The sequence below is a fragment of the Siniperca chuatsi genome, linkage group LG19, assembly GCF_020085105.1.
Source record: "Siniperca chuatsi isolate FFG_IHB_CAS linkage group LG19, ASM2008510v1, whole genome shotgun sequence".
NCBI lineage: Eukaryota > Metazoa > Chordata > Actinopteri > Centrarchiformes > Sinipercidae > Siniperca > Siniperca chuatsi.
This window is the reverse complement of record NC_058060.1, coordinates 24,392,953-24,413,208: the sequence shown is the minus strand read 5'-3', so window position 1 is coordinate 24,413,208 and position 20,256 is coordinate 24,392,953. Positions and strand designations below refer to the sequence as shown.

Below are 20,256 nucleotides of genomic sequence, written 5' to 3'. Positions count from 1 at the left end.
AACCTTCCCCAAAAAGGTATCATTTAAACTTCCCCCTTTACTCTAAAACGGATAAATATCACGTAAGAAAGACACAGTCTCTGTTTCAGGTGTGAACCCAAGGGGAGTTCCTGCACCAAATTTCAAAATAAAGGACTGGAACCAACTAATCTTTTATTAGATTAAAACACAAATAATACCAGCTATTCAAACTATTTCTGATGCTTTTAGAGGTTTATCTACATCTGTATGTGTTTGTAAACACAATAAAACAGGCCATGTTTTCTATATTAGGTTTAAAAGTAAACCACACCTGCTGGGCAACAGCACATTATATTAATTTCATTTTAATTTATTTTCATTATGGCTCTTAAATGTCCGTAATTAATTCAAGTAAATGTCATAGTTAATACATAAATATATTAGTGCAAATTTATATATGAATATGTGTATATATTCTGATTTCTATATCTAAGATTCTTAATAAGAAAAAACACATTTCTGTTGACCATTTGTTTTTATTTCTACCACAAGTAACACACTGCAATTGTCATATAGCAAAAAAAAAGATTGAGTGATATATAATTCCAAATAATATGTAAATAAACTTAGTTTAATCTGTGATGACATACAGACTGAATCAAAACTTTACAAAGGTGACATTAGAAGCCAAAAATCCTCAATGCGAGAAAATAAAGTAAAAAGTGCCTCTTCCAAAATCAACACAGTTAACATATGAATACTAAATTATATTCTATTGCATCTAGTATTTATGAAATCAAACATACAAAATACAAAATGCTCTCCAGCTAGAATGACAACTCATGGCCGAGTGACGTTTTTATTCAATACATGACTGGGATGCAATCCGCACAGCAAGACAACAAACCCTAAAAACACGACTTACTGGACACACACAGGTAGAAGAGTAAAATAGATCTTTCCAAAACATAGACAGGAGCCCGTGTATCAAAATAGTCTGCGACATACAGAAATCTCAAGGCCCGATGTACTCGCACAGTCTGTTCAGGATTTCAGTCCACAGAAACCGCGACTGTGTGTGGAGGTTAAATGATCTGGACAGCGCGTGACGTGAAAACTTTTATTCATAGTTAAAAATAAAATAAAAAAAACAAATCATTTGATACGAGAAACAGAAAGACACAGTGTGTTAGTTAAGTCCTTTACAAACACAGACGTTAAGTGTTGCTGTTTAAAACTGAAGCTGTGATCTTTCTGCAGACTACATCAGAAGTCAAAAACTAAACTACACTCACCTGAACATGAATTAAAACTCAGGATAAATAAATGATTAAACTTGAGAGACCTCTAAACCGTGTTCCTATGAATTTGTTATTGTAGACTTCTTCTCCTCTGTTTGGTTGAATCATTCCCAAGAAAAGCCAGAATTTCCGGTTTTCTTAGTTATTCTCAAACTCATCTCTTAAAGACAGATGTCAGATCTTAATGTGTTTCCTTCCTCTGCTCCTCTCCAATTCTCCACCACATTTAAAGGATCAGTCTGGTGCTATTCAATATTTTCAAAAAAATCCAATAAAAAAACAAAACAAAACCAACACGTCAGTCCGTCTCTCAGAACTGTCTGACTTCCTGTCTGTGGCTCTCAGCTCCGAGCCCATTGGTTCCTGCCGAAGATGTAATATATAGTTTAAAAAGGTTCAGTCATTTCCTAAAACAGCTGCTCACTGTAGTTTTTAATCAGACAAACAGGAGGAAATAGTGCGTTTGTTGGGGACTATTTCCAGCGGCGGATTAATCTTGTTAGTAGATACATTCACTGCTGGTTTGGGTCTTTTCATGGGATTTGTTGACAATAAGAAAAATATAGAATATCACCAGAGTTTATCTTTAAACTTCGTAGTCCGATAATCAGACTGAATTTCTTTTGATTTTACTTACTTATTTCACTTACTAACTTTATTCATATTCTGCTCAAACAGCTGAAATCTTAGTGGATGATCTGATATAGTTTGTTGCATGTCATTAAAGAAAATTACGGATGCTTCTAATCTCTCATACCTTCTTTCTTCATGCATGCTTCCCCTCTTTTTACCTCCTCTAGTTGTAAAATTTGACGTAACTTATCGACAGCATGCTAGATTTATACCTTTGCTTCTCATCTCTCCTTCTTTCCTTTCCTCCTCAACATAAGGAATTCTCACCTGGTGTCAGCAGCGTGTGATGTTCAGTGTATTTCAGCAGTTATTCTGTAAGTTATTATTTTAAATGTCTGTTTTTGGGGTGAACCCACTTCCCCTCAGACAGCCTTGACTACTCCTTCTTTAGTTAGGGATTGCCTACGTTTCCCAAAATGCCTTTCAATAACACCCAGAGAAGAAGCAGGCTCCTGTTTTTGATCAAAGACGGGCAAATGGGCAGAAATATAAGTGTGTGTGTGTGTGTGTGTGTGTGTGTTTGTGTACTAGTAGCCACCTCCCTTCTTCATACCACACCCTGTCCTGTAGCTGCATTGCATTCTGGTCTATTTCCTGCTCCTGTGGATGTGCTGACTGTTTTGTTGTCTGTGATGGATTTTCCTGTTGTTTTAAAAGAAGCCCTATGTTTTTTATCACCAAAACTTGATATTTACTGTTTAAGTTTTAAATCTGTGAATCATTTTCTGCTTTAAACATCTGGATGTGATGTCACTTTGTCTACATTTGGCCAGTTTTCCACAGGAAGAAGAAACACCGAAAATGTAAATGATCCGTGAAATGCAAAGAACATCATCGACTGCTGGTTTTATGACAGCGAGGGTGGAGTTTATTCTTTACATTTTACCACCTCCTGACATCCATCTCCTCTCTCTCCCTCCTTCCTTCCCCCCTCCTCTAGTTGCAACACTCCACGTAATTTGCCGGCAGCATGCCAGACTTGCCGGTTCGCTGCACGGTGCCGTACATCCAGCCCTCGTCGATGGGCTGAGCGTTGATGATGACATCGCCGTCCCTGAACGAGACCTCGTCGTGGTCCTGAGCCGCGTAGTCATACAGCGCCCGGTAAACACGCTGCAACATGACAGTGAGAGGTTAGACTTTGACATTTGGTCTTTTGTGGACTGTGATCCGATGAAGGGAACTCTTAATGCTCCAGCACAAAATGATATTTTAGACAAAATGATATTTTAGATAATACTACACTTGTAACTTTGTGCCAGCAGTTTGTGTTTGTCTCTTTCCTGTTTCAACATGACGACGCCCAGGTGCACAAAGCTGCTCCATAAAGAAAAGGTTTTCCCAGTTTGCTGTGGAAGAACTTGACTGGTCTGCACAGAGTCCTGACCTCAACCCCATCCAACAGCTTTGGGATGAACTGGAACACCGACTGAGAGCCAGACCTGATCACCAGGTTGCCCCCCGTGGCAGCGAGATTGGGTTTGCGTACGCTATGCCATGAGTTTGTGCCAGCCTTTCTGTGTGAGCCAGCGTGCAGATATTTAACTGTGCTGACTGGCCTGTCAGTGTCCGCGGACCTCCAGCCAGCGGTCTTTGTGTTTTTCACAAAAAGGCAGTATAAACAGGCAGTGTGGACTGGGAGGAAAGAATCAGCTGTCCTGTGTCACTTAGATTTGTGCACACTTTTTCATTTTTCCAATCCGGTGAGTTTTAAAATACTGACTGATCAAACTGTGAGGGAGAATACTCATTTTATAAGCTGAGACATATGAAATCTGAACTGAGAACCAAGATAACCAAAAAATGTCCCAGGACTGTCATGTGGAAAACAAATCAGCCTCGGATTTTAGTGGTGGTGGATGCTTTCGCGCAGAGGAAGGCGAGAAAGAAAGAGTAAGACAGCTCAGCATGCACGTTAATGTTTACGGCATGTGCTTACTGACAAATATCAGGTCATGTATAATGGTGTAACACATTTCGGTGAGGTGCTTGGTAGCTGTCAGTCATTCAAATTTGGGTTACAGTCTGGTATATTAAAATCACTGTGTGGTCACTTCATAGACACTAAATATCAAGTGACAAGAATCACCTAAATGCACCAATAAACAACTAGCCAGCGTGAAACTGGTGATGGGATCCCAAAGTAAAACACTGTTGTCCAGAGATGGCTACATTCAATTCGTTTTGAGGAGGAACGTACCATCGTGGCCGAGTGCGGCGGGGAGGTGACAGATCTGACAGACGACATGCTGGTCTGGTGCATGTAGCCGTGATACTGCTGCTGCTGCTGCATCTGGACGCCCTGATGATATGCTCCAGGGAGGACCGGGGCTGGGCGAGAGACAAAGAAACACACAGACAGACAGAAAGAGAGAGAATAAGTCAGTTTGAAAAGTCTTTACTGCATCTGTTTGATACAATAGTTTGAAGAGCCACCTCTGCTGTGATCGCACTGTGAATGTTAGGGAGACTTCAGAGAATTACGTGATTCAAACTGTTAAACAACACAACCTGTAAGAAGACTGTGAATTAGTCAGTTTTCCTTGTGGATTACAGCACTTCAAACACCGTGGAAAACACAAACACATGTGAGTGCGTGTCTCCGTCAGCGCCTCCTTCATGCTGCTATCGTGGGTCTAAGCGAGAAAGACGGCGTGAGTAGAGATACCAGGAGTTTCGGTGCTGCTGCGGTCCCAGAGGTCAGAGGTCAGCGAGCTGACAGACTGAGCCTGGCTGTGGGTGAGAGACTGCTGGGAGTGCTGCCTGCTCAGTCTGCGGTCGGCCCGCTCTAACAGGCAGCCACCACCAGGAGGCAGCGCAGGGCGCAGATAGTCACATCACGGACAGAAAACAAGGAGAGGAAACAACAAGAAGTAAAAGTGAGCCAACAAAGAGAGAGTGAGGATTTTTGATCTAATGAGAAGAAATACGGATACATATGACGGTCGCTATCAACTAAATATGTCTTTAAAGGATAAGGCTGGCGATAGTCTACATTTTTCTTATTGTAAATAAATCCCTTGAAATGACCAAACCCAACAATGTGTCAGTCCGTCTCTTAATACTTTCTGACTTCCTGTCTGTGGCTCTCAGCTCCGAGCCCAAGATGTTCATCTTTAAAAACACCTCACAAATATATAGTTTAATTTTTGAAGCAGCTGGCCACTGTAGTTTTTATCAAACAGGAGGAAATGGTGCATTTGTTGGGGACTATTTTCAGCGGCGGATGAATCCACATGTGGGGCTCTAGTGAGTGTTTGGGGCAGCAGGACGGTGTGTGTGGGACTGATTCAGAATAAACTACAGTGTGTGTGTTCATGGTGATGAAGGAACATGTCACCCAGTGCAACAGAGCGGCTCGCTGATGTGTTTTAATAGTTTCTGGACGACGATGGAGGAAGAAGATCCATCAGGCTGTGATTCACACACACACACACACACACACACACCTGTTAGCAGATACGTTCACTGCTGGTTTGAGTCTGAACGTGGGATTTGTTGACTATGAGACAAAATATGGAATATCACCAGACTGATCTGAACAAAATAAAGCAGTGAAAAACAGTAAATTCAACTTGATTATTTCAGGAGCACATGCTTTTAAACATTTTGTGAGTGTGAATAAACCGAAACCTAGGATTGCTATGGACCTTTACAAGTAAAACAAGTGGCACGAGATCAGTGTCATGCAAACACAACATCTTATGCCTTTATTGTGGTAAATTATAGCCTCAAAACACGTTTTTCTTTCTCCAGCAGCCACTGGCAGGCTTGTTATTTTAGCAGAAAGAGGGGAGTCAGGCGAACTACCAGACATCCTGCGGAGGCTCTTGGACTGGACGTTGTCCTCCAGAGGGTCAAAGTCAAAGATGGAGCCGGGGTCTGTCCTCCACACCTTCAGGTCTTCGGAGAGGAGGGAGAGCTCATTGGAAGAACACTGACTATGTTTACATTTGATAATACGACATGTGTTCACCTGTCTGTGAATAAAACACAACTAAAACACGTTTCCGCTCTTCATATTAGGGTAATCAGACAACACTGTTCTGTCTCACCGGAGCAAATACCAATCAGTGTATTGCACCTCATATAAAAATAGTCATTTGAGCTCTAATGATTATATCAAAAGATCAAAACAAATCCCAGAGAACAGCGGAGTGAGAAAGGTTTGGTCGACTGTGACGTCTGTCCTGCTTTCAGAACAAAAGACTCCCGCGCTCACAGATATTTAATAACGTTCCAGTACGCATACCTTCGTAACCTGATGAAGGTCAGAGGACAGTGTGCGGGAGTCTTTTGTTCTGCACGCACGAATGAGGAAATTCTTTTGGAGCAAGGCAGCATAAAAAAAACCCAAACAAACAATAAAACCAGGGAGAAGATGTGTTAATCTGTTCATCTGTGCAGCAAAGGGGCAGTTTACGGTGTTTTAGAGCACTGCACATTGGAGAAATGAAAACTCATGTTAGATCTGTGACCAGACGACTGCTGCTCACCAGTGACTTTACTTGACAACGTTACTAAGTAGGTTTCTGCTTAGTACATTTACATTTGTATACCAATAAATCCCTGACAAGGTCAGGACTGATTCTATGATGGATATGTAAATTAAGCCCATTAGCTTTCTGCCAACGTTAAAAACATTTACCCTCTGCACAAAATATATTTTACTTTCTTGCCTCGTATTGCCTCAATGTCTACATCCAGACTCAATTTCTTATCAAGCCACTTATTGCTCTCCACAGTTTCCACTTCTTGTCCTTTAATAATGCTCTGAAAAGGTGCAAGTGGTGTTTTTCTGAAGCCAATAATCATATTTTTAAAAAATTTAAGAATGAATTCCTAGAAGGCTTTTATTGTGAAATATAGTGTATGCAGGAAGTGTTGAGTTTGATGAAGAGTAAATTAACCGCAGGTCCTCACTACCAGCGAGATCACATCTACTGTATCTTCTCTCACACACACAGGTGGAGGTCACTGACCTACGATGATGCCTCCTGGTCGTCTGTCCAGATCCATCGCCTGGGGGTGGAACCCTTTGCTGTATCCCGCCTCTCCCATCATCTGATTGGCTCTCTGGTAGCGCTCCATGCTGGGATCGTCCAATCCTGGCGTACAGCCTCGGCCGCGCGCCCGCTCAAAGTCCTCATGGTACTTGGCCTGGTGGAGGGAATAAACCATAACAGTGTCAGTATCATGGAAATGACACATACAAAGAGATAATACACACATTAGTGTTATAGACATTACACACACAGGTCAGGGTGCATTCGGTCAGTGAGCAAATAAAACACACAAAGGGAACGTTTTTAAAATATTTTATTACACACACACACACACACACACACACACACTCAGCCTTACACCCTTGTACTCATGAACACACTAGAGGTCGTCACTGGTCTGAAAAATTGTTTTGCTGCAGCTTCCAAATTTCATTTTAGGAAACAGGAAGACATGGATTTTGCGAGGTTAAATTTCCTCACGTGATGTGGAGAAAAGCAGATGGGACAGTAAATAGTGTGGGTATGAATGGACTGTCAGTGTAAACTGCAGGAACTAGCATGGCTAGCGGGCTAAAAACAACATTAAGCAAGCTGTAAATTATGCAGCTTCTGATCAGACTCTTGTCCCTGTCCTGGCCTTCACTGCAACCAAGCAGCATCTCTCCTTCCGGGCAGTTACAGCATATAAACAAAATTACAAACAGTCACTATTCCCTGAGGCCCCTCTTCTTAAAGAGTAACTTCACCTCCAGTGGTTTAACTTCTCAGCTTGTTGCAGTGACGTACAGGTGTACTCCAGGACACCGTGACGTCACTGCTGGGAGGTGAAACGGGGTTGAACAAACACTGCTGTTCAGCCGAGTGTTAAGTTTAAGCTGGTCAGTCAGATCGGATCTTTGCACAAAGCCAACAAGGTTTGATCAATTTGTGACCGGAAGAAAACCATCTCACTCTCTCTCTGAAACATGATTTCATTTTGGTCTGCTTGGCACCATAAAAAGGGGGTTGCAAACCACACTTTAAATCAGGTTTAACTTTCTATTTCTCTTGACAACATACAGGTTTTACAAAACAAAGTCAATTAATCCTGACAAAAAGCAGCTTTGAGACTAAATTTTGGCCCAAAAAAACAAATAAATTAAAGACATGTCAGTTCACACTCTGTCCTTTTTATAAAGACATTCCTCTTGGTTTTTGAGGGGCTAAATGATTGAGTGTTTCAGCCCAACAACAAGCCGCACAAGAGTGCTTTGATTCTCACAACTAAAGCAGCGACGTTGTGTTTTTATTATTATTAATTTATTATTAATTATAAATCACGATAAACATTTGGTTTGAAAAACAGAGAACTTATTCTTCTTGTGTTTTTTTTGGGAAAGAAATAGGTACAATCTGTAAACCCCTCACCAACTTGAGACCAGTTCATGTCAGACTGGAGTCTCTGGATTCAGATCTACCTGAGGACCTCTAGCAACCAACACACACACACATGCACACACTGCTCCGTCCTCCATGCTGTCTGCTGTTAGTAGCGGTGCGTCAGTCCCACCCGCGGTGCCACGTCACTCATGTTAGCTCCTCCTGCAGCCCACGCGGGAGCCATGGCAACCAGGCCGCTACCATGGAGACAGAGTCCTGTGACTTCCTGACACGCCTGTACTCAGGTGTGTCCAGCTCGCTGCAGCTCCGCCCCCTCATCTCCTGCAGCCCGCGCTGGTACTTCACCTGTTTACACACACAAATATGATACTACACATGATATTACTCTGACAGGTAAGCCTCTGTGTGTGTGTGTGTGTGTGTGTGTGTGTGTGTGTGTGTGTGTGTGTGTGTGTGTGTGTGTGTGTGTGTCTTGCCGAGCTGATGTTCTCCTGGTTCTGTCTGACTCTCTCCAGTTCTGGAGTCACTCCGACACTGGTGGCCTTCACTGCACTCTGCTTGTACTTGACCTGGTAGGAAGACAGACAGGGAATATCGTGTTATATGCCAGAATCAGACTTGTGTCAGATCAGGTGATCGTACGGTCATAACTTCATGCCGCGACTTGGCCGAGAGACGTGGCAGACTACATGACGTCACGCCCGCAGGTGGGATTCATTTATTGCTCCTGACCTGAGGGTGATAAAACATCATTCCTATTTCTCTTCTTCATGTTATCAGTTAAAAATGCGCTGTGCTCCTATTGGTCACCCAACACGTTGTAGAAGTTGTCGAACTCTGCGAGAAAAGGCAAAGTTTGACAACTTCCGGATGTCGTGAGGCCGCATCGGTGATCTTTCTCTCTGACACACCACCACAGATCATTTATAAGGCCTCACTCTTAGCTGTCGGGTCGGGCCATTATCGAGCTGATGCTGTGGAATCTGAATTTGGCATTAGTAACAACAGTGGTACAATAGGAGCTGTAGTTTTTCACAGTAATCTAACACTTGAATGTAAAAATGACTCTGTTTACAAGGAAACTCCACAGGGTACATTTACGGCCCCTGAAGGTACAGCTACAGATATTGTGGTTTAGTAGTAAATATTCCAAAATTTGAAAAGCAAATTCAAAATGAATTATTTTACTATAAACAAACAGGCACACAGTGAATTTGAGGGGGCTTTGAGGGTCGGGGGCCCTGACAGTTGCCTGCCTGTTTAGTAATCCAGCCAAGTCTATAAATATTGTTCTTATTAGCATTATTGGATGCAGGATGTCCCGGATACTCACTCTGGATCCCAGCATGCCGGTGCTATTCACCTTTTTCACAGCAGACATTTGGACTTGTCATGGCAGGAAAAGCACAAGTGAAACTAATTTCATTGTCCCAGGACCCTGGAACTGGCTCACCTAAATGGAATACAGTCGTTTATAAATATATATATATATATATATATCTCTGGGAAGGTAGTCCAAACAGAAGGGGTGTCACTCCCAGAAGGAACAATAGCAGACATTGAGGATGGTTACAAGTACCTTGGAATACCACAGGCAAATGGCAACCTCGAAGAGGCAACAAGGAAGACGGCAACGGCCAAATACCTCCAACGAGTAAGGCAAGTCCTAAGAAGTCAGCTCAATGGCAAGAACAAAGCCCAGGCAATAAACAGCTACGCCCTGCCAGTGATCAGATACCCTGCGGGAATAATAAGGTGGCCAAAGGAGGAGATACAGACCACAGACGTTAAGACGCGAAAGCTCCTCACCATGCATGGAGGGTTCCATCCCAAATCCAGCTCCCTGAGACTGTACGCTAGCCGTAAGGAAGGCGGCTATGGACTAGTGAGTGTGAGAGCCACTATCCAGGATGAAACATCCAAGATCCACAAGTACATCCAAGATAAGGCCCCAACAGATGACGTGCTCAGGGAATGTCTCAGGCAAGGGGGAACAGAGGAAGACGTGCTGGAGGAGGGACCATCATGGGAGGACAAACCCCTACACGGGATGTACCACCGGAACATAACTGAAGTGGCTGATATCAAGAAGTCCTACCAATGGCTAGAACGGGCTGGATTGAAGGACAGCACAGAGGCACTCATCATGGCTGCACAGGAGCAGGCCCTGAGCACCAGAGCAATAGAGGCCCAGATCTAAAACACCAGACAAGACCTAAGGTATAGGCTGTGCAAAGAGGCCCCTGAGACAATCCAGCACATAACTGCAGGGTGTAAGATGCTGGCAGGAAAAGCATACATGGAGCGCCATAACCAAGTGGCTGGCATAGTGTACAGGAACATCTGCACAGAGTATGGACTGGAAACCCCGAGGTCAAAGTGGGAAACACCTCCAAAGGTGGTAGAGAATGACCGAGCCAAGATCCTGTGGGACTTCCAGATCCAGACTGACAAAATGGTAATGGCGAACCAGCCTGACATCGTGGTGGTGGACAAACAGCAGAGGAAAGCCGTTGTGGTTGATGTGGCGATACCAAGCGATGGCAACATCAGGAAAAAGGAACATGAGAAACTAGAGAAGTACCAAGGGCTCAGAGAAGAGCTGGAGAAGGCCTGGAAGGTGAAGGCAACAGTGGTGCCCGTGGTCATTGGAGCACTCGGGGCAGTGACCCCCAAACTGGAGGAGTGGCTACAGCAGATCCCTGGAAGAACACCAGACATCTCAGTCCAGAAGAGTGCAGTACTGGGAACAGCAAAGATACTGCACAGAACCCTCAAGCTCCCAGGCCTCTGGTAGAGGACCCGAGCTCGAAGGATGAGACCACCCGCGGAGGGTGAAGGACAAAGTTTTTATATGTATAATTTCCACCTCTGCTTTCCCTGCTATGATTAGCCAAAATGTCTGCTGTGAAAAAGGTCTATTGGCAAGAGTGATAGGGGAAAAAAATGTGATGCTCCCTCAACACACACACACACACACACACACACAACACACACACACACACACACACACAGACACACACACAACAAAGAAAACAAAACTGCCATGAACTCATTAGAGATCGAGTGCTGGAAAAGCTGCCAATAGTGACCTGACCTGGTCGCCATGACACCAGAGCTGGTGTGTGTGTGTGTGTGTGTGTGTGTCCCCTGAATGGATGATTGTTCTGCACAGTCAGCTAATGGCTGCTAATGACGTTGCAAAACACACACACACACACACACACACACACACACACACACACACACACACACACACACACACATCGTTGCTCATTTATCAGTTTATTCATTCACTGAACTCCTTCTGTGTCCACAAACACTCCGGCCTCCCACTCCATCACCTCCTCATAACAACACCCACCCATTAGTACCAGCACACACTCCTTCGTTCACACACTCCTCCACTCATTCCCTCAGTCCTCACACTCCTCACGGACACACAACCACCAGATAAACAAACCACAGACACTGAACTCACAACCACACACACTCCCCGATTATTATGCTGCCCTTTATACATTATCTGTTTCAGGATCAGTACTCTGTGTGTGTGAGTGTGTGTGTGTGTGTGTGTGTGTGTGTGTGTGTGTGTGTGTGTGTGTGCGTCCTCACTGAGCTGATGTTCTCCTGGTTGCGTCGGACTCGCTCCATCTCAGGTGTGTCCATGACAGCGGTGCCACGACCCACTTCGTCTCTGTACTGGACCTGAACAGAGCAGAGATCAACACTGAGGAACCAGCTGCGGGTTACAGCTTTAAAGGTTTTTACAGGTCCACAACGTAGCTTAGTGGGCTCATAATCAGTCTTCATGATTTCTCAGTCAACTGTTGACAACGTTTCAAGACTCTCCTAATCCTTGGGCCGCTTTGATACCACTAAGTAATTTTTAATTAAGTAAAAAACCCTAAAAATCAGGACAAAAGATTTTCAGAAAACACTAATCTTCCCCCCTTCCTGCAAAGCCCACTGTAAACATGTTCTTTGTGCGTATGAGCTAAAGTAAACATGCATCGCTGATCTTCTTGGCGTTCTCTCTGGCGAGGACGATCTCTGGCGTCTCTGTGACTGAAGACATCAGGCCTCTCATCAGCTTGGAGTCCCAGCAGTACCGCAGCTAGAGGGCGACAGAGAGCTGCTTTAAAAACACAGAGTCAGTATGAATTAAAGGACAACACCTGGTTACTGTTCAGAAGATTATAAAGCTGTATTTGGATGGGACGAGAATTGTCTCCGATCTACAGGGGATAAAAGTGTGTGTGCTCACAGAGCTGATGTGTCTCTGGTTGGCTTTGACTCTCTCCATCTCTGGGGTTTCTGAAACCAGACTGTAGCTTCCCTTCAGACGCTTCGCTTCGTCCTTGTACTTCTTCTATGAGTAGAAAGGGAACGAGTCAGACTTCCCACCCTGCCGTCCTTTCAGTCACACACCCATTCTCTGACCTTAAGGCCCCCACTGCCCAGTACGATGGTGTGACCAAGCCCGAACACTTCTTTGTTGTTTTTTAACAATACGTTTTCCACGCACCTGGCTGTAGACGTCTTTGAGGTAGGAGGCGTGCAGCAGTTCAGGAGTGTCTGTAACTGTCCCGTATGAGTTTTCACTGAGCTGCTGCTTGTAGGACCTCTGTGAAACACACACACACACACCGTCAGCTCATTTCTAATGAGTGTAATGGATGATCTGAAGGCTGTCATCACTGCTGCTGTTGTTTTATGACAGCTTTCTTTCACACAGCAATAATTACGTTCTTTATTTCATTCGTTGCTTTTTTGTTCCATTTCTGGTCGTCTGTTTAAATGTTAGACACTTTTTCACTGTATAAATAAAACACCTCTTTCTGCACTTGTGCATTTGTACTGTTCAATTAAAAACAAACTCTTTGCAAGACAATGTGAAGCTTGTAGAAGATACATATATACCTGCAGACCAAAGAATTCTCCAGACACCTTTGTGCTAATTATATTTGTTTAAAAACGCTTGAAATTTTAAATTATATTTCCAGGCTCTCCAGACATACTGAAATAGTATTATTGTCAAGGGGAAACATACAACTAAATTGTCAGCTAAACAAGTTATCTTTCACAGAGAAAACAGCTGGCAAGGACGATTGTGACTTATTTGAACTTGAAACTGATATACAGCTATGAAAATGTCCTTTGGTTTCTTTGTTATTCCTCCCATTTGTTAAGTCTTGTTTCAGTACACACACACACACACACACACACACAGAGTTACCTGGCTCTGGATCTCTGAGGCTCTCTTGGCTCTCTGCATCTCAGGACGTCTGCGCTCAGCTCCATGCCTTTACCCAAGATCTCCCTCTCCAAATCCCTGCGGTACTCCTTCTGCAGACGGCAGACACACACCACCAACAACACACACCAACACTCAGGTTAAAGTCCCCTCACTTGTACTTTTTAAGTGTGTGTGTGTGGGGTGTGTGTGTTTTACCTGGTTTAGTATCTGATTGGCATTTTTAACCCTCAGCAGCTCAGGTGTTTCCTCCAGGCCGATGCCAGATAAGCCCCGCCCCTTCACCTCCTGCTCCAGGTCCTTCCTGTACGCCTTCTACACACACACAGAGAGAGAGAGAGAGACACAGAGAGAGGCTTAGAGAATGAAAATACCAGCAAATTAGCTGATTTCATGTCAATGATGGCCAATAAAAGTGTGACTGAGCAAGTACATAAGCAAATGAGTAAAGAAGTAAATAGGTGCGTGACTAGCGCCCCTTTGAAAACCTAATAGTACTTCTCAAGGGTTTCATCCTGATACATGATCATTTTGACTTTATTTAATGCAAGACATCATAGAGCAGTGCTTCCCAGCCTGAGGGACAAAGATACATCTAAAAAGTCACCAAATGATTAAAGGGATAAAGAAAAATATGACAACTGTTTATTTTTTCTTACTTTCCTCAAATTTGAGCATTTTTCTTGTGAGGTACCTGACTCCTTAAAACTCCTTAAATCAAGTAAAATACTGAATGCTTTCACTTCTTCAGACCTCTAAAAATCCTTAAAACATGTGAAACTGGAGACTTTTGAAATGTCATATCTGTGTGTGTGTGTGTGTGTGTGTGTGTGTTACCTCACTCAGAAGGCTGCTAGCATGGCAGGCTGTCAGGTATCCAGGTGTCTGGTCTACGTCAACCATGGCTTTGCCCTTTATCTGCTCCTCATAGTCCCGCCGATACTCTCTCTGAGAGAGAGACATTCAGACGCAGCAGAGCGAGAGAGAGGAAAACATTGTGTGTATGCTCTGCAATAATAAAACTTGCTATCAAATCATCGCAGATCACACACCGACAAATTTCTGTTTTTGGAAGAGATGTGCTGAACTTCACGTCTCTGTTTTTTGTGTTTTTGTTGAGTTTTTCCTCACAGTCGTTGTCTTATTCATCACTCACTTATTAACAACTCAACCAGCATATATTTTCTTAAGTTCTAATAAAAAACGGGATTATGGAGCCTCATCTGAGCTCCATATATATAATCCATTTCTGTGTCAGAGCCACAATCTGATTTCTCTCCCAGTGCAGTTCACAGAACAGCCAGTTAAGAAATAAGGAGACAAGAGCAATTTAAACGCCTCTAACCCAAGAAATCCCCTGCTGAACATCGCTGGACCACAAAGAGAGAAGCTAAACATGTTGAGCGAGTGTGTGAAGATAAAGAAACACACACACACTCTTTGACTACGATCATCTTCTAGATTTAGCTCAAATTTAATCACTTTGCATCAGAGTGCAGCGATAGTGTTTTACCTCGCTTTGCATCTTCTGTGCTTCTTTAGACACTTTGTACGTCTGAGTGTCTCCAAACTCCATCTGGGAGCGACCTTTGTTTCTCTCGTACTCCTCTCTGTACTTCACCTGAAACAACAAACACACCGATTCATTCATTTACTGATAAACAGAAAGAAGGGAACATCCACAGAAAAAGAAAAGGCAGCATGAGTGTGTGTGACCTGGCTGTGCAGCACTGCGTTCTCCTTGTGGTGGAGCTGTTCAGCCGTGTCCAGAGCGATGTGGTACTGAGCCTTCGTCTGCTCGTACTTCTTCTTATACTCCACCTGAACACACACACACAAATTTGTACTTTTGAGGACCATCATTCACATAATACACTAAACTACATTAACTACCTGATATCACACATTATCTGCCTAACCTGGACTGCTAATTGTAGAAGTATATTTGCCGATGCACATGTATTTGCAGTTGTGTACTGTGTCTGCTTTATTTGTTAAGCGGGTGAATGATGGTGTCGTACATTACTCTGAAGTTTGCTGGCGTGCAGAACGTGTTCCAGCTGCAGGAGGTTCGGCAGGTCTGAAGAACCTTCTGGTTTCTGGTTCTGGTTGGTCTTATACTTCACCTGGAGGGCAGAAGAAGTGTCCAAATGTCGAGTTAGTGGTGATTTTTCCTGGTTAAAAGTTAAAAAAAAAAAAAACCCAGCATCCTCAGCAGAATAGTTTTTAGCTCTTCGAGATAGTAAGAGCCGTACTTTATGTTTTGGTGCATGTTTACTTGACTGGCAGCCTCTCACACTCAGGCATGCTGATCGCCTCTTGCTCACTCCTCCATCTTTGCTAAAATTAGGACTTTCTGGCTCCAGTAAATGACAGAGAAAAACACTTCTGCAATCTGTGGACACAGCTCAATAAATCCCTAAAAGTCAACATGTAGTTTGAAAATGATTTGTCATTCGATTTCCTCACACATCCACATTTCTTTTATGTTTTCCTCGCTGATTTGGTGCCAAAATCCTGGTCCACATTGAGCCACTTCTGCCAAATTCTTTTACTAAATACCTGCATTCAGAAAGCTGCCTATCATGATGCTGAGGGTCTCTTGCTCGGTAAGAGGCTTTTCTGAAAAGCAGCTCTGAGTGAACGTGCAGGGTTCCTGAACACCAGGCAGCGTTCAGCACAACAAGCTGTTACGTAACGTTGTGAAGTGGACGGGCTCTTTTCTGTGGCAGTGTGGGCAGCAAGCGGACTCAAACTGAACCATGGCTGCATCTGTGTGTGTGTGTGTATCTCCATGTATGTATGTGTGTGTGTGTGTGTGTGTGTGTGTGTGTGTGTATCGCCATATATGTGTGTTTGCATGGTACGTCAGTTGCTGGGTCATCTTTATGTACATTTGCATGTGTGTATGTCTGCTCAGTATCTGTGTGTGTGTGACTGCATGTAGTGCATGTTTGTGAATAAATGTGTGTGACGGGTATGTGGGTGTCCACTGTGTGTGTGTGTGTGTGTGTGTGTGAGCATGTGTGTAACCTCTTCAACTTCTCCAGCTCTCATCCTCCAATCCCTCGCCATTTGCCTTACAAAAAGGTTGCCATGGTTACGCCCACACAACAGACTGAGTTTTAGAGTCACAGTGAATGAAACACACACACACACACACAGACACAGACACAGTTTGTTCCTCTTGGACTCGTTTATCTCGATGGTTGAAAAGAAAACAAACCTCTTCAGGTGAACTGCAGGAACTTCTGATAAATTCTGTTGAATCATAATAACAAATATGTCATCTGGAAACGATTAGAAACACAATGATCTTTGGTCTCTGATGATTCGTCCTGTTTATCTGTGCGTTCTGTTTTAGTGTGAAATTCCCTCTTTGTGTTACTTTCCCTTCACCCCCCATCCAGAACACAGACCCATGAATCACAAACAGGGAGCTTCGTACTTAAAAGACCAATGATCACAAAAAACTGCGTGTTTAAGCCCGTTAACTACAACTCGGGTATACTTGAGATTACTGCTGACCATTTCTGAAATCAGCATCAATTTGCATGGTTGCTTGAAATACTAAACTATTAAAGATGGAAACATTTCCGCTACATTACATTCATTTTACGCGGTAATGAGGTTGAAAGCAGGTACCATTTTCAAAACTCTCCTTTGTGGCGCTTTTAGGTCACACTCCCACATCCAATGTTTGAGAGCTGGCTGCGTAAAAGAATTCAATTCAAGATCTAGTATGCTGTTGGAAAATCAAATCATGGACAAACATGGACTTGGTGAAAAGGATCATGTGATTTGGTCTTTTCTTGATTTTTCTTATTAAGCTACAGCATCTCAAATCTTGAGTGGTCCACCGGAGAGTTTTTAAATCAGCTGCATTACAACATGATGACGATGCGTCTAAAAAATTAAGCTTTGTGTTCACTGTTACGCCATCAGATCATGTGACCACGTGATTCACTCACCTGGCTGGCCAGAGCGGCAGCAGCTTGTGTGTGTTTGAAGGAGAGACAGTCCAGTGGGTTGTAACAAGGCCTCTGGCCCTTTAAATGTCTGTCGAAACTCTCCTTATACTTCACCTGCAGGGGGGAGAGAAAGAGGTGAACGAAATATCATACATACTGGCAATCTGTCTTGAATGGTTCCCTATCATGCTGGGCAGTAGTGCATGCTGGGTAGACAGCATGTGTCTGTGTGTGTGTGTGTGTGTGTGTGTGTGTGTTACCTGGCTGGCCAGTTTTGAAACCTCCTTGGCGTGCTGGATGTCGGTTCTGGCCAAAAGAGCGCAGTCACTGTAAACTGGCAGCTTGTTGTTACTCTTATAGGCTACCTGTGGAAATCACACACACACACACACACACACACACACACACACACACACACACACACACAGTAAAAACAATGTATATGTATGGTAACGACATACACACTAACATATGTACAGACAAACACCAATAAACTACACACACATGTTCACAGATGTTTAAAAGCACAAACACCAACATACAAAGACAATGCATGCAGACAAACACTCCAACACACACTTTCTACTGAGTCAACATCTAAGGACACACACACACACACACTCACAAATAATTAAAAAAGACACAAAATGGACACACACACACACACACACACACACAAAGGGATCTTGAAAAACTAAAGTGATTATACTCGTTCTTGTGTAAGATGTTTGACTCTCTTGCTCTCTCACACACACACACACACACACACACACACACACACACACACACACACTTCCCATGAAGATGAACCTCTTACATAATGACAGTTCAGTGTTAACAGCAGAACATTTTCTATAATTAATCAGCGGTTCCACTCAGAGAACAGCTGGTGAATTGAACTGTTGTCATGGAAATTAATGTTGGAACATGTTTTCACACACACACACACACACACACACACACACACACACTCACATCGCTGGCCAGTTTAGCAGCGTTGGTGGCGTTGACGATGTCAGGTCTGTCTGCCAACGTGTTGCAGTGATGAAGCTCCTCTCTGCCTTTTCTGTAGCTGACCTGAGACCAGCAGAGGCAGTTAAGACAAAAAACTAAAATTACAAACTGCATTGCAACATAAAAGTGAAATAGACGAGCACAATAGTGCAATTAAATGCAAAACACATGAAAGGCTCAACACACAGTTGTTAGAAACAACAGGTTAAATCAATAAAATGAGAAACAGCTGAATTAACTAAAACTGGAGGAAGCTACACGATAAAAGTGTGATCCACACTAAGCTGGTTAAATTTGTGAGCACGTTTTCCTCTATGTTCAGCTGTCCGTCCACAACAAAAGAGTGTTTTTCTCCCCATTAAACGGAGCTTTTACAAAACGGCCTCCAGAGTGTGTAAATCTTAAAACGGCGGCTTGGTGTTTCAGTGTGTAGGGGGTAAACAGAGCTTTTCCAAAACGATGACATCAGCTGCCCAGTGAGGGTCGGGTGCTGCCCAGTGAGGGTCGGGTGCTGCCCACTGAGGGTCGGGTGCTGCCCACTGAGGGTCGGGTGCTGCCCACTGAGGGTGGGTGCTGCCCACTGCCCACTGGGTCGGGTGCTGCCCAGTGAGGTGCTGCCCAGTGAGGGTCGGGTGCTGCCCAGTGAGGGTCGGGTGCTGCCCACTGAGGGTCGGGTGCTGCCCACTGAGGGTTGGGTGCTGCCCAGTGAGGGTCGGGTGCTGCCCACTGAGGGTCGGGTGCTGCCCAGTGAGGGTCGGGTGCTGCCCAGTGAGGGTCGCTGCCCAGTGAGGGTCGGGTGCTGTGTGGCAGTAACATGAAGACGACAAGCTTTAGTCGCCTCTAACTTTCTCTGTAATCGTTCATTTTAAATGTCGGTGTAGCTGAAGACACTGCAGAGCTGGTACCTGGACTCTGGGTTGGCTCAGAAGCCACTGCTTGAGAATCTCAGGTTATGTGGAGGCCTGTATGGACTTCAGTAATGTAGCTAGGTGCCTGGTCATGCAGAGCTTTAAAAGTTAACAATAACATTTTAAAATCAGTTGTAAAACTATGAGGCAGCCATTGTAAAGAAGCTAAAGCAGGTGTATCCCATCTCTTAGTTTTAGTGAAATGAGCATCGCAATAATCCAGACGTGGCGATGTGAAGGCACGTATGACACTTTCAGTGTCTTTAAATCTGAGAACCAGTCTCAGACTGGATCTCAGAATCTTTGTGTTCCTGAGTTGGTAAAAACAAGACTGAAATAAATGCGCTCAATACTACGAAAACGATAAATGTTTTTGTGCTGTTAACACTAAACTCCACACAGATGAGCTGGTGTTTCTGATGAGCTTTAGTTTTATGTTATATTACACTAACATGGAAGTACAAACATGTAAGTGTGAGTGTATTTACGTCGCTCTGGTTCTTGTTGACCTCCATGGCGTGCTCCACCTCCGGCAGTGTTTTCATGTTGGTGTAGCTGGACTTCCCCTTCTCACGATTATACTTGTCCTTATAGAACTTCTACAGAGACACAGAAAGGGGGAGAGAAGGTAAGTGCTTCAGGAGGTAAAAGGGAGGCCAGAAGGAAGGAGATGATCAGATAAAAAGAGGAAAATGAAAATTGAGGCAGAGAGGCAGATAAATAAGAGAGAGAAAAAATGAACACGATGGCTTGAGGGAGAAAATATCTGATGACTAATTCAGCCTGGTGCTGAATAACGAGTGAAAACACTTTTGATTTTCATTT

At 43.7% G+C, this 20,256-nt stretch overlaps 2 protein-coding genes and 1 long non-coding RNA gene across 7 annotated transcripts in view; 1 reads left to right on the top strand and 2 right to left on the bottom strand.

The window, feature by feature from the left end:
* Positions 1–477: 477 nt before the first annotated feature.
* Positions 478–20,256, bottom strand: part of nebl (nebulette) — a 105,487-nt gene continuing 85,708 nt past the window's right edge. Inside the window, exons 1-13 of one of the 5 annotated variants that reach the window (XM_044176081.1) lie at positions 13,737–13,853; positions 13,521–13,630; positions 12,810–12,908; positions 12,549–12,653; positions 12,294–12,398; positions 11,897–11,989; positions 8,758–8,850; positions 8,522–8,650; positions 6,878–7,055; positions 5,706–5,798; positions 4,564–4,683; positions 4,096–4,226; positions 478–3,008 (exon numbers count right to left, since the gene is read on the bottom strand). In XM_044176081.1, coding sequence (XP_044032016.1) covers positions 2,832–3,008; positions 4,096–4,226; positions 4,564–4,683; positions 5,706–5,798; positions 6,878–7,055; positions 8,522–8,650; positions 8,758–8,850; positions 11,897–11,989; positions 12,294–12,398; positions 12,549–12,653; positions 12,810–12,908; positions 13,521–13,559 — 1,362 coding nt within the window. In that variant the 5' untranslated portion in view covers positions 13,560–13,630; positions 13,737–13,853 and the 3' untranslated portion in view covers positions 478–2,831. Of the gene's footprint in view, positions 3,009–4,095; positions 4,227–4,563; positions 4,684–5,705; positions 5,799–6,877; positions 7,056–8,521; positions 8,651–8,757; positions 8,851–11,896; positions 12,253–12,293; positions 12,399–12,548; positions 12,654–12,809; positions 12,909–13,520; positions 13,631–13,736; positions 13,854–20,256 lie in introns of those variants that run through there. The other 4 variants (XM_044176082.1, XM_044176083.1, XM_044176084.1 and 1 more) reach the window with 4 other exon arrangements.
* On the top strand, positions 2,475–4,937 carry LOC122866440. The gene is made up of 2 exons (XR_006375704.1): positions 2,475–2,698; positions 2,836–4,937. It is a non-coding gene; the product is annotated as an uncharacterized LOC122866440 (long non-coding RNA).
* LOC122866437 (nebulin-like) overlaps positions 15,637–20,256 on the bottom strand; it is a 49,108-nt gene continuing 44,488 nt past the window's right edge. Inside the window, exons 50-54 of the mRNA XM_044176080.1 lie at positions 19,920–20,030; positions 18,485–18,586; positions 17,770–17,870; positions 17,510–17,623; positions 15,637–15,664 (exon numbers count right to left, since the gene is read on the bottom strand). Of these exons, the coding sequence (XP_044032015.1) occupies positions 17,620–17,623; positions 17,770–17,870; positions 18,485–18,586; positions 19,920–20,030 (318 nt within the window). The 3' untranslated portion in view covers positions 15,637–15,664; positions 17,510–17,619. The remainder of the gene's footprint in view (positions 15,665–17,509; positions 17,624–17,769; positions 17,871–18,484; positions 18,587–19,919; positions 20,031–20,256) is intronic.